Source organism: Thamnophis sirtalis, unplaced genomic scaffold (genome assembly GCF_051295495.1).
Source record: "Thamnophis sirtalis isolate CommonGarterSnake01/CBP01778 unplaced genomic scaffold, rThaSir2_p1.2 scaffold_1, whole genome shotgun sequence".
In the NCBI taxonomy this organism is placed as follows: domain Eukaryota; kingdom Metazoa; phylum Chordata; class Lepidosauria; order Squamata; family Natricidae; genus Thamnophis; species Thamnophis sirtalis.
Window position 1 is genome coordinate 19,852,665 of NW_028261381.1, and position 14,075 is coordinate 19,866,739.

At 38.8% G+C, this 14,075-nt stretch overlaps 1 protein-coding gene across 1 annotated transcript in view; it reads left to right on the forward strand.

Moving 5' to 3' along the window:
- Positions 1-14,075, forward strand: part of TTN (titin) — a 310,344-nt gene that overhangs the window by 38,336 nt on the left and 257,933 nt on the right. The window contains exons 30-40 of the mRNA XM_087705592.1: positions 463-729; positions 834-1,106; positions 2,449-2,712; positions 2,810-3,070; positions 5,433-5,693; positions 7,278-7,541; positions 7,839-8,099; positions 8,213-8,473; positions 8,866-9,126; positions 11,282-11,423; positions 12,682-12,847. Of these exons, the coding sequence (XP_087561718.1) occupies positions 463-729; positions 834-1,106; positions 2,449-2,712; positions 2,810-3,070; positions 5,433-5,693; positions 7,278-7,541; positions 7,839-8,099; positions 8,213-8,473; positions 8,866-9,126; positions 11,282-11,423; positions 12,682-12,847 (2,681 nt within the window). The remainder of the gene's footprint in view (positions 1-462; positions 730-833; positions 1,107-2,448; positions 2,713-2,809; positions 3,071-5,432; positions 5,694-7,277; positions 7,542-7,838; positions 8,100-8,212; positions 8,474-8,865; positions 9,127-11,281; positions 11,424-12,681; positions 12,848-14,075) is intronic.

Consider the following 14,075-nt stretch of genomic DNA (forward strand, 5'->3'; position numbering starts at 1 on the left):
GTTATAATACAGTACTGCAGTCTACTTCTGCTGATTGCCGGCTGCCTGCAATTTGGCAGTTCAAATCTCAGAAGTAGCTTGTAACACTGCATTCTAACCACTGTGCCACCATGACTCTCAAACAAGCTTTCTTTGATTTCTTTTTCAATATGCTAAATATGATGAGTGGCTACTTTTGGAGGTGCACTATTTACATGAAATCTAAGGGGACAGGGTATAGCCTAAACTAGCCATAAACACTTATAAAACCAGGCATTTTAGTGAAAATTATGTCTAAATTAAGATGGTTTTGAGACAAAATAAAATCTTGCTGGAAATGCTTTTATTCTGATATCTGCTATACCATCCAAAGTTACCAGCTTTTGTTGTTAGCTATTGAAAACACTTTAAAGTGGAGCATATGTTTAATCCAGCTGGGGAATTTTCATAGCAATTTACTGAAATGTCAATATTTGGATGTAGGTGCGGTTGTTGAATTTATAAGAGAATTGGAGGATATCGAAGTTCCAGAATCCTTCTCAGGGGAACTAGAATGTGAAATCTCACCTGAAGATGTGGAAGGAAAGTGGTATCATAATGGCACTGAGCTGACACCCAATAATAAATACGTAATAACCTCACGCCGGGGTCGTCAGATCCTTACAGTTAAAGATGTTGCTAAAGAAGACCAAGGAGAATACACCTTTGTGGCAGAAGGGAAAAAGACCTCCTGTAAACTAAAGATGAAACGTAAGCCCATCCACAGAAACTGATCCTGCCTTACAAATAGTTCATAGCCACTGTTTCTCATCAGGAATAACTGTGTTGTGTTTTTTTTTATATATATACCTCAGCACGACCCGTGACTGTCCTTCAAGGTCTATCAGATCAGAAGGTCTGTGAAGGTGATATTATACAACTTGAAGTGAAGCTCTCCCAAGAAAACGTTGAAGGTGTCTGGATGAAGGATGGCACCGAAATTCAACCAAGTGATCGTATCCACATTGTCATAGATAAGCAGTCCCATATGCTCCTAGTTGAAGATGCGACCAAAGAAGACAGAGGAGCCTACTCCTTTCACATCCCTAGTCTGCTTCTTGTAACATCTGGCCACGTTTCTGTCTCTAGTAAGTTTCCTTGGGAATCTTGTAACCATATCCTCCAAGGGCAAAATTAAGGCAATGCAAAAATGAAGTAATAACTACTACATAAAAGAGATCAAAGGAAATGAGAAAAAAGAAAAGGAAATCTAAGTCAAGGCATATTTTATTGTTGCTGCAGCATGGAGTATTTTGTTAATTTTTTAAAGACATATATTCTCGTGACATCACTTCCATCTCATACCTGATCTTCCGTCAAGAATTGTCACATGCAAAAACTTTCCATAAAGACAATCTAGCGAACCTCTGGGATAAGACGGGGAAGATATAGTCAGGGACATCATCTATTTAGGATTAGGTTTAGTTGCCCTAGCTAGTCTGTTATGGATATGTCCTCCTTCCCTCTGGCTGCAGAGCACTGGGCCTCCATGTTGGTTTTGGCTATAGGAACACCTGGACTTTTTCCTCACTGGAATATTGAATTTCCAGGAGACTGAAAGACTTTCCAGGCAGTGTTTGTGTATAGGAGCCGAGGTGGCGCAGTGGTTAAATGCAGCACTGCAGGCTGACTGCTAGATCAGCAGCTCAGCGGTTCAAATCTCACCGGCTCAGGGTTGACTCAGCCTTCCATCCTTCCGAGGTGGGTAAAATGAGGACCCAGATTGTTGGGGGCAATATGCTGACTCTCTGTAAACCGCTTAGAGAGGGCTGAAAGCCCTATGAAGCGGTATATAAGTCTACTGCTATTGCTATCTTGTTTGCATGTGTATTCATGAACATGCATACTGGAGAAATTATAAAGGAAGTATATGATATGTGGACACTTGCCCCCACAAAAACATATGTGGAATGGCAGTGGTGATGGTAGGAGACAGAAGAGATGAGAGAGGAAGAAGAGGGTTGGGGTTTTTTTTTTTTTTGGCTAAATCGAAACTGATTTGGGATAGAAATTACTTTTAGGGGAGGACAGGAAATAATGATCTAGAAATCCAATTGCACTGAGAGCAATCTGCTCTTCCATTCCCTCAGGCAGAATTTTACAGGCTGGGGGGGGGGGGGTAGCATAGGTATATCAATCTTCTATTTCCCATTTTCATAGATGATGCCACCTGGAAATTGCCTAGATTACAGTGTACAAATTACTTCCAGAAGACACATCGATGAGTTTGTTCCATGAAACAATAGATCTCTCAGCCCCGCTGATGAGGCACTCTAAAGATAGCCTGTGAGGGCAGTTTATATCAATATACTTTCCTCCCAACTAAAGAGCAGGAAGGAAACGTATTAATATGACCCTGAGGAAGAATCTTAAATCTGGAATGCTTGAAATGTAACACTTTTATGATGGCTATTTTATGCTGTTTTGCAGGTGTGGAGATAATTGTTCCTCTGAAAGATGTCCATGTTATTGAAGGCACAAAAGCCATCCTTGAGAGCAAAATTTCTGTCCCTGATGTATCTTCCTCCAAATGGTATATAAATGATGAACAAATAAAGCCCGATGACCGTATACATGCAGTCTCCAAGGGCATGAAGCAACGACTTGTCTTTACCAGGACATATGCATCAGATGAAGGACAGTGTAAATTGGCTGTTGGCAAAGTGGAAACCAGCTGTAATCTCATAATTGAAAGTATGTATTCTTCAAACGTGCAGGCATTCTGCTCATGCAAAGATGTGATAATAGGAATTCAAAACCGTTAACCCCCTTATATGTTTATTTTAAACAGAAATTAAGATTATTAAAGGTCTTCATGATATCACCTGTACTGAAACCCAGAACGTCACCTTTGAAGTTGAGCTGTCCCATGCTGGGATTGATGTCCTATGGCATTTTAAGGACCAAGAAATCAAAGCCAGCCCCAAGTACAAGATCGAGGCACACGGCACAATATATAAGCTGACAGTAATCAACATGATGAAAGATGATGAAGGAGAATACACATTTTATGCTGGAGAAAAGAAGACCTCTGGGACACTGGTGGTAGCAGGTTAGTTGCATGCAATGTTTGTAATGCTGGCGAATATCTTTAGCACGAGTGTAGGATGAGGGGTGTAAGTTCATTCTCTCAGCTTGTGGGTTGGTTTCCAAACATTTCATTACCAGGCTAGGTAACATCTTCAGTATAATTTCGCTATATAACCTCCAACCTTATGCAACATGCCCAGTCATTTGTTAAGGTGCTTGCAATTCAGTTCATTGTTCCAAGTTGAAACTTACAAAAATTCAGGGTGAATTTAGGGGACAAAAAGTCAGGATATATTCTTTAACATTCCTAATGGAAGCAATCTTCCAGGATTTTCCAAACGCACTGAAAGAGCCAGGTACACTTTGGGCAACTGCAGGCAGGTAATACAGGATGATAGCTTATAACGGTGATGACGAATCTTTTCGGCACTGAGTGCCCAAACTGGAATGCACGTGTGCGCATGTGCATGCCAAAGCCCCAGACACTCAAAGACCAGCTGGCCAATGCACATGCCACATAGACCTCTGGTTTCCAGCACATACATATGCACTGGCCCGCTGGTGTTCACATGTGCTGAACACCGGGAACCCAAAGACTAGATGGCTGGTGCGTGCATGCACACCACCCAGCTGGTCTTTGAGCTTCCGGGGCTCTGGCACAAACACCCTTTCTGGCTTGGGCATTCGATGCAGAAGAGCAGCTGGCAATGGCGCACGTGCCCACAAAGTGCCATAGGTTCGCCATCATGGGCTTATAATGTGTCTTAAGAATTTCAGTGTTTGAATATACCACTTCCCCTTTTTTACTTAGTTTTCATGCCCCATGGAAACATTGTGGAGGAAATCATTTCTTGGCCATCATAACTAGCACAATTTTGTGGAGGTGAAGGTTGCACCCTTCTTTTGAGTGATGTGCCTAGGATACATTGCAACACAAAGACCAAAACAATGACAACCAAATTGATCCCTTTAGTTTAGTGTTATTTTTAAGTAGAATGAAATATAAGCAATAGGATTACTTCCCAACCATCCATTTAACAATATTAAAATTAATAATCTAGTACACACTGCAAGACTTTGCAAGTCTTTAAGGGCAGTATCCAAGGCCTTTGGAAGCTGCTGACTGTCCACCTCTGGTGCAAATCCAGCCAAGTGTGATGTGGTTCCATTAGCATTTCCTTTTCCTTTTTTTATGACCACCTTTCCACAGGTCAGTTACAGAGCATGTTGTAGAGCTCTGGAGCACATCTTAGAAGGCCATTCCTATTTATGAATAGAGCCAGCCCTACGCATTCCATGTCTGGGGGGAGGGAACCAGCAAAGATACACACCTCCACACAGTATCTAAGGTCACCTAAGTAATTTTAGCATCTAGTTAGAAAAATCTACTCAAGCAATAAAACCAAAAATTAACCTTTTTTGCCATTTCATATCAGCCATCAGGGGAAGTGAGCTATATCTAAGAGTAGGTTTGGGCTCCAACTATAGTAACAGAATGTCACTGCTTTTATAGACAGGAATTACCACATAAAAAAGAATTACCACATGGCTTCGGAGGGTGCCTCCTTTTTGAAGAGTTTCTACCTGTCTAATTAGATTAAATAGGATGGCCATGCTGCAGATAATGTCCCATCAAATAATGTCAGCCCATTGTTCTAGAAGACAAGTGTTTCCTGTAGCAGCCCCTGCTCTGTGGAACATCCTCTCTCCTGAGATTAGGATGGCCCCAACCATGTTAGCCTTCTATAAAGTTTAAAGACCTGGCTATGCTCCAGTGGTGGGTTCTGGAGGCCCGGCGTCCTCCACATGAATGCGTGCAGTGCGTGCATGCGTCTTATCATCCAGCAACGCCTTCCCGAGCTTCCATGATGCTCCAGCTGCTCGGCAGAGCGTCACGCAGATGCTGTACACGCCATGCGAATGTGTGGAAGCGCCAAAGGGTTTAAAGACAGGTAAAGAGCGCGGGTGGGTGGGCCCTCTGGAGCACCGTACTGGAATGGTACCCAGTGCTCTGGGCAGGCTCCGGTATGCCCGTACCGGGGCGTACCGCCTGCAATCCACCACTGCTATGCTCCCAAGTTAAGTGCACTACATGTGCCAAGGGCTCCCTGGTTACATTTTTAACAGGACAGATATGTTGCTTGTATTACTCAAACTTTGATGTTTTAATGTTTGTTGTGTTGAAATGGTTTTTACTGTTTTTATTGTTTTAAAATGTTTTTAAGATTTTAATTGTAGTATGTGTTTCTGAATTGTGAGCCACCCAGAGTCGTTAGTCGAGATTGGCAGCTATAGGAATTCAATAAATAAATAAAAATGAAATGAAAGTGGAGTCCAACTGAAGTCCTATACTGTGGATAAACGTTTTTCTCTTTCTTTCACAGGTGGTGCCATTTCAAAACCCCTCACTGATCTCACAGTAGCTGAGTCCCAGAAAGCTATTTTTGAATGTGAAGTAGCCAATCCTGAATCTGTAGGCCAATGGCTGAAAGATGGAAAGCCGCTTACAATGACAGATCGCTGCAAAAGTGAATCTGATGGGTTGAAACGGAGACTTGTTATCCCAATCAGCAAACTGGATGATGTTGGGGAATATACCTTCAAAGTGGCATCTTCAAAAACATCAGCTAAGCTGAAGGTTGAAAGTAAGTAATCGCGGAAACCTCATCTCAGATAACATGTATTTGTTATCTTACTTGATACTTGATTTTTTTTTCTGGAATTTGACACTATGGTTCTAAATAGATATCTCTCTGGGTGGGGTGGATTTATTTTTGAGTGGACATATATAGGCATATTCAGTATTTTTAATGTCAGAATCTAATATTGTTAGTTCCATCTTTAGTCCTGAAGTGGAATGGGATTTTTCAAATGTTCCATTGTGAAACAGATAAAAAGCAGTATTAGACAAAGAAGAATGAGATACAACTTTCACTCACTGCATAGAAAGAAGAATAAGAGCATAATATAAAATGAATTTTAAGAAGTGTTGAGTGGGAGTGAGGTGGGAGTAGTAAAAGATAACAACCTATTCCAGCTATGGCGAACCTTTTTTGGCTCACATGCCATAAGGTGGGGAGCACAGGGGGGTTGTGCGCAGGCGTGCCACACCCATAATGCAATGCGCAAACCCCCAATGCATATGCGCACATGGGAGGCACTCCCCCCCATTTTTTGCATGCTTTTTTCAGCCTCCCCAGGCTCCAGAGGCTTTATAGGAGCCTGGGGAGGGCAAAAAAAGCCTCCCTGCCTCCCACCCCCGGAGGCCCTCCAGAGGCGTCAGGGGCCTTCTGGAGGCTTCCCGGAAGCTTCCAAAGGGCACAAAAAGTCACTTCCGGTTTGCTCGTAGGGCCTGAAGCCCTGAAGTCCCTGAAGCCTCCGGAGGGCTTAAACCGACCTTACAAGCAAACTGTCCATTCCCGAACTTCCAGTTTGCTTATAGGGCCATTTTTTGAAGGGCCTCTGGGAGGGGGGAGGCTCTTTTTGCCCTTCCCAGGCTCCTATAAAGCCTCTGGAGCCTGGGGAGAGCAAAAAATGCTTTTAAAAAAGGCTAAACTCAGCTGGCCAGTGCACGCATGCACGCTGGCCAGCTGACAGGGCAACGCCTTGTGTGTCCTGACAAATGGCTCTGTGTGCCACCTGTGGCACTTGTGCCATAGGCTCGCCATCCCAGACCTATTCCAACCTCCCTAAGGACCACCCAAATTCTCTTCTGAAGATGAAATAGCCTGTGGAGGAAAGAATGAGAAGGAAGGAGACCAAAAACTGAGCAAAGCAGTTTCTGTAAGAAAGTGGGAGACAACTGTTGCTTCTTTTTTACCTCACAGCCTCTCCCGGGCTAGGCTTTAACTGTACATCCTATGCTCCTAATTGTGCATAGTTTAACTAGACTGCTAGGCTTGAATTTAGCTGAATTCTTTCAGACTGTTGGCAAAACATGATTAGATAAGAATCTTTATTATAAATTAGAATGAAGACATATTAAGCTGCTGCTTGTCCCTTATCAGTAGGAGTGTATAGTTCCCTTCTTATACCCACAAAAAGCTCAATCCATTTTGTGTTCTTCAGGCTATTGTACGATTGCTTGTACAACTGACATTTCTGTCCTGAGAATCACCAGCTCCTCACTTATTTTTCATATTATTTTATAAAGTCTGGGTACAATATTAGATTTGCATTAGACATGTAACTATTCATTTTATAATCCTGTCTCTCTTCTTTTTAAATAGCTGTCAAGATCAAAAAGACACTAAGGAACCTGACTGTGACAGAAACACAAGATGCAGTATTTTCAATAGAACTTACTCACCCAAATGTGAAAGGTGTCCAGTGGATTAAAAATGGTGTCGAGCTACATTCTAGTGACAAATATGAAATCAAGGTGGAGGGAACTACTTACACACTGAAAGTGAAGAACTGTGCAGTAGTTGATGAATCCGTTTATGGTTTTAAACTGGGAAGAATAGGAGCAAATGCAAGACTCCATGTTGAAAGTAAGTCAACCAAGTAGACTGAGGTAAATTTGATGGCATTAATAATCAAAGGACCAGAAGCACAATTGCTCTTAATAAGTATATTCATTCACATTCTCTTACTGTATCCTGGAGAGTCTCAGAAAAAGAGATAATTGTAACAGCACGTGCCTATTACAGCCGGTGGTGCATCTTTCAACCGTCTCCATTTTAAACTATGAAAAGTCACTATTACTTGTCCCTTTTCTAAGGCCAATATCCTACTTGGGAATTAAAGTCAAGTATCATGACTAAATGTTTGCTAATTTCTTCCTTCAGCGGTTAAAATCATTAAAAAGCCAAAGGATGTGACTGCTCTGGAGAATGCTGTTGTTTCCTTTGAAGTGAGTGTATCGCACGACGCTGTGCCTGTGAAATGGTTCCACAAAAACATCGAGCTCAAGCCAAGCGACAAATGCAGAATGAGTTCTCAAAGGAAAGTTCATAAACTGACCCTGCAGAATATATCTCCTGCTGATGCTGGAGAATACACAGCAGTTGTGGGACAATTGGAGTGTAAAGCTAAGCTTTTTGTGGAAAGTAAGTTATTTTTTTAAAAAGGCTTCAGCCTAAAATAGATTTTAAGTGTCATTAACAAATTTCACACTGGAGGACATTTGTCTCACTTTACTTTTTAATATTACCTTCCACAGCGGTACACATTACAAAGACCATGAAAAATATTGAGGTTCCAGAGACTAAAACTGCCTCTTTTGAGTGTGAGGTGTCTCATTTCAATGTACCTTCTGTGTGGCTGAAAAACGGAGTAGAAATTGAAATGAGTGAGAAGTTTAAAATAGTTGTTCAAGGGAAGCTCCACCAGCTAAACATCGTGAATACCAGCAGTGAAGATTCTGCGGAATATACCTTCATCTGTGGGAATGATAAAGTCAGCGCAACCTTAACGGTCAAACGTAAGTTTGAAACTGGAAAGAAGAAATGATATTTTATAGAAACAAAGATCATCCAGCTGGCTTTTGTCTTGAATAAAAGCTAGAGCAAGCAAAAAATGGACATCTAGAGCAGAAATGGGCTGCTTTCCTTTGGTCTGACGGTTGACCATGCTTAGTATAACTGTAGGAAGTCCCTACATTTCTTGTTGGCCATTCCAATCTTGTTGGAGTTGAAGAATGAAATGCAGCATTTAAATAATTACACTTCCTTGGGGAAAGGATTCGAACAATTGGTTTTTAATCCTCCAGTCGTACATTGTTGTGATCCTAAATATCTGTTATTATTAGCCATTAATCCTAATCTAGGTCAACAACACTGAATCAGTATTTCACTGATTATTTCTTTTCCACAGCTGTCCTAATTACATCTATGCTGAAAGACATCAATGCAGAAGAGAAAGATACAATCACATTTGAAGTCACTGTCAATTATGAAGGCATCACATATAAATGGTTGAAGAATGGGGTGGAAATAAAGTCCACTGACCGATGCCAAGTCCGAACAAAGAAACTTACGCATTCACTCTCAATAAGGAATGTCCATTTTGGAGACGCTGCTGAATACACATTTGTTGCTGGCAAAGCAGCATCAGCAGCAACTTTATATGTGGAAGGTATTCCCTCTTTTTATGCACTTTATAATTTTTTGGCTTGTTTACATAGGGATTGTTTTCATACATGTGTATTGTTTAGATACATTGTTCAGAGAGGAAGCAACCCAGTCAAAACTCAAGCTTCATTTATTCATATCAAGGCAGGCCTACACATGATCCTCAGCTAACACATTGATTCAGCATAGATTAGCTTTCAGAAACTATAATATTGGATTTGTCTCAACAGGTGGTCTAACATTAGTCAACAATTATACATACATACATACATACATACATACATACATACATACATACATACATACATATATATATATATATATATATATATATATATATATATATATATATATATACATACACACACACACACACACACACATATATATATATATATTTAAAGTCACAACCCCTGGTATGCCCAAATATGGGAGGAAGATCACACTTCCATTCTCTGTCCTTCGGCTCGTCACAAGAGACCATCCAGACAGAAACCCAATATTTTTTACTGTTGCCTTTTTGTTACATTTGTTATATTTGTGCTGATAAATAAATAAAGGGAGACTAGTATAGATCTATTTCAAGCTATTTAGCTCTCATCAGCTAGCCATACCCTTGCTGGGAATCGAACCTGTGCTCTATTGCCTCTTAGACAGATGTGTTAACCATTGAGCTACAGAGCTCGACTCCTTATCAGCCAGGCCAGGGTGAAAGGTATATATTTAAAGTCAAACCCCTGGTATGCCCAAATATATATATATGAGTATGAATATATATATATATATATATATATATATATATATATATATATATATATATATATATATATATATATATATATATATATATATATATATATATATATATATATATATATATATATATATATATATATATATATTCATTCGTTCAATTGATAAGCTATGATTGAAATTTGTTTCCAACATAGGCAGTTGTAACTAAACCAAGCAGCATCAAATTCACCATAGTTTTCACAAACCACAAAATCATCACTTTCAGATCCAACCCATTCTAGAATATTCTGTCTTATTCCATAGCTGGGAAACCATATTTTTTGCTTCAGTTATGGTTGGTCTTTCTTATCTTTTTGTTCTTCAAAATTAACTGTGGGAAATCGCCAAGGATTTATCAGTCTTCCTAAATCTTGATATAATCTATTTTTCCTCTTTTTTTAATGTCATTGAGATAATATGACCAGGTCAGATATGGGTGAAATATAGGACTCTCAGTCACTTTATTAATATTTAATCCTAAAAAAAATTACTTTTTTACATCACTTAAAATAGGTTGTATACAGGTTAATTTAATACTGCAACATGTCTGTAATCTGTATCTTGAATTATGTAGTACCAAATATATTCTTGTATCTGCTGAAAGTTTTCCTAAGCTTTGTCTCTGAATCTCCCCCAAAATGTATCCATTCACCCTCCTCCAAATTCCTCTCTCTTCAATTTTGTCCTCCTTATGGAATATAATAGAGAGGGGGTGTCCTATGTTCCATCATCCAATCATCAAAAGCTGAAACAATGGTTAATGAGACATTTTGATTTGTTCAACATTGCAGAATAGCTTTGATAGAGGCAAAAAGGCTTGTTCATCTCTTGGCTAATTAAGTTAAGATATGAATGTCAAATGCAGATAATATGCACAATTACAGAGTGTTTCCTGTACTGGAAGTCAGATACTAGAAATTTCTGTATGTATATAATTAATTAAAATTATTCTTATCTGCTTTTAAAATTGTACGTAATATTAAGAGTCGTTCACTCCCTCCTGCCTGGGAATTATGGTAAATTGCTATGGTTAATAATGCAGAAAAAACAAGGAAGAAGTAAAATAAATAGGACAAGATTCCAGTGCAGAACAAAAAGAAATTGTAGTAACCTCATAAATAAGGTGATATTTAAGGTGCCTCCATCTACCAATAGAACAGATTCACTTACCTGCAACTTCTAGGTGTCACCCTGTTGTTCTAGAATCTAGAGCATTATATACTTTCCAGAACAAATGGCTGAGTGATATGGGCCACAGAAGGGGAGAGAAAGAAGCAAGATTCATTTGACAATACATAATTTATAATTGTTAATCTTTTTGACTCATATTAGCTATTAATAACAGCCTGTATTAACTTTTCTAGCCCGCCATATTGAATTTAGAAAACACATCAAAGATATTAAAGTGGTGGAGAAGAAAAGAGCTGTTTTTGAATGTGAAATCTCAGAACCTGACATTTCTGTTCAGTGGATGAAAGATGGACAGGAGCTTCAGCTTGGAGATAGGTACGGTAATTTCTTTAGAGTTGCATCTACTTTTTTACGTGGGTACACAACTTGTGAACTACTGATGAAAACTATGCAGAAGATCATGAATACAGATTTTATATTTTTTTGGCCAGTCTGCCTAACTCTTCAGCTAATTTTCAAGCTTGTAACATGTCAGCTCTCAGAAAAAAAAATAGTCATAATTCTTGATTGCTGTATCTGTTTCTTCTTTCACGAACTTTAGGATCAATGCAGAAACGTCCCTAGTTTTTGGTTATTAATGTTCTCTTCCAAGTCAGGGCAGCTTTGTCTTCATCTCCTGTACAAGCTAATTTTAGCATTTAAGAAAAGTAAGCCAGCTGTTTGAGTCAGCTGAATATGGGTATCACAAAATGCAAATCATCATTAGTTATTTAATTAATTATTAACCAAAACCAGCAGATCCAAAATATTTCAGTTAGCACAAAATATGCTACCTTTTACTTGCCTAACTTAATCTAGCCATATTACCTATCACCTAAGCAGATGTATTGCAATCTTTTGGGTAGGGAATATTGAGATGATTCCTTGCTGTAAGCAGCAAGTTGTCATAGGATAAGAAAGACAAAAAGAGTTTCCATGAGCCAACAGATGTTATCCATCGTCCTTCAATAGATTGGGATTTTTTTTAACAATTTGTGGGAGGAGGCAACTGAAGTCCATAGTGAGCAGGGTGGAAATATTTGATACCACTAGAGAGGATTGAAGCAAAAAAATTAGGATCATTTTTCTTCTGCTTACAGATCTTTAAAAAGACCTTGTGTAAAACATACTTGAGTCCTACAAATTGGTTTTCCATTGCTTTTTGCTTCTATTCCTGCTGAATTTCCAGTGATTTTAACTTGGAAATTCTGAAGTGAGAGTGTCTGGGGGGGGCGGGGGGATGGCATTCAAGAGCTGTCTCATGTGAAAGTTGTAAACCCCTGCATTAAGAAATTAAAATGCTGATATATTTACTTGCTCCAGATAATTTAAGGATTAAAGAGTCACCTTCTGTGATGTGGGAGGCCATATAAATTGTATAAATAAATAAATGGACAATCTGTAATTTGTGGTCTCTGTTCAGGATTAGATATATGCATAATCCTGTAAACTAGAGCTCTAACAATTGTCTGCCATTTCTTGGCTCTTTTTGACTATGAACTTAAGAAGTTTATGAAGCCATACTAACTTTTCTAAAATATTTTAGGAACAACTTTCTAAAAGTTATTTTTCCCTTTTCTGAATTTGCCTTTAGAGTAAAAGTTCAGCGGGAAAGATTTGTTCATCGTCTTTTAATTACATCTACAAAGATGTCTGATTCAGGGAAGTACACAGTAGTGGCTGGTGGAAATATGTCCAATGCTAATTTGACAGTGGAAGGGCGTGATGTTCGCATCAGAAGCCTCCAGAAAAACATTCAGGTATGGTATTTCAAGTCTGATAAGAGAAAATATTGATACCATGCAATACACAATACAATATGTGACAATGCAATAAAAAAGTCGGATTACCAACAACAATAATATACTCATATAATTTAAAACTGCATTCAAGCAATTGTGGAGAATGTTTAATTTCTTCAGTATAACAAGAGATGATGCTCAGAGCTGAACATTTAGCCCGAGCCTCATTCCCAAATCTCATATTTTATTATTTTGAAAATGCATGCCAAGGGACTGGCAGAACCAGATGAGAGAGCACTGCTAACATATTTTGAACATGATGCCTTTTAAATGAAACAATATCTTGTTTCTTCAGCAATAAGAGCCGCTGTCATTCACAAAGGAAGTAAAACAAATAAGGAAATATTTTATTTTATAGTATCTTTAAAGAACGGTGATGTATATTTTGAGCAGCCTATTAGTTTTCAGATATTGTGTCAATGTTACATGCAAGTGTTGGAAAAGGAACACAGATATGTAAAGATAACTATATCGGATATAACCCACCAGTATTTAAACAGTATTGTAAAAGTGTGGGAGGGAGTCCTCACAAATAGTCCAGTAAGAACATATGAAGAGTGACTTCCAAGGATTCTGGAATGCTGAAATAGGCAGAAGGAAAAAAGTGGGGGCTTGGGAAATAGAATTGGCTAGCTTGAACCTTACCGCTTCTAGGATTCTGTAGTTATAGATATGGTAGACTTTGGTAGGATTAGAATATATCATAAATAGAAAACTTACTTTCATCAAATGGTGAGATTATACCAGGTGGAATTAAACCACACACCCCTTCCCATAAAGGTGTCTATTTCTCTTCTTAGTCTTCAAATAATATTCCATGTATATCCTAAACATTAATGAAAGCCTTTGTTTCAAGCCAGAAGCGACCCTGGAGAGGAGCATTTTATTGTTTTTCTCATTATTATAATACAACTCTTTGAGGTTGTATTAGGACTTTAGTGTCTTTAACTAAAGTCTATGACTATTATATTCAGAGAATAAGAGAGCAGAACCATTGTAGCATCTCTGTCACTTGTCTTGATTATATTTCATTTGTAAGGGACGGTCTGAAGGAGAAAGACCTTCTTCAATTAATGGTTTTCCATACAATTTTGAATCAAGGGCAAGAAGCAAGGTTGCAGAAAGGGGACCATGACCAACTAGTTTTGTGCTATTATCTTGAGTTCATGGTTATTGTACTCTCATA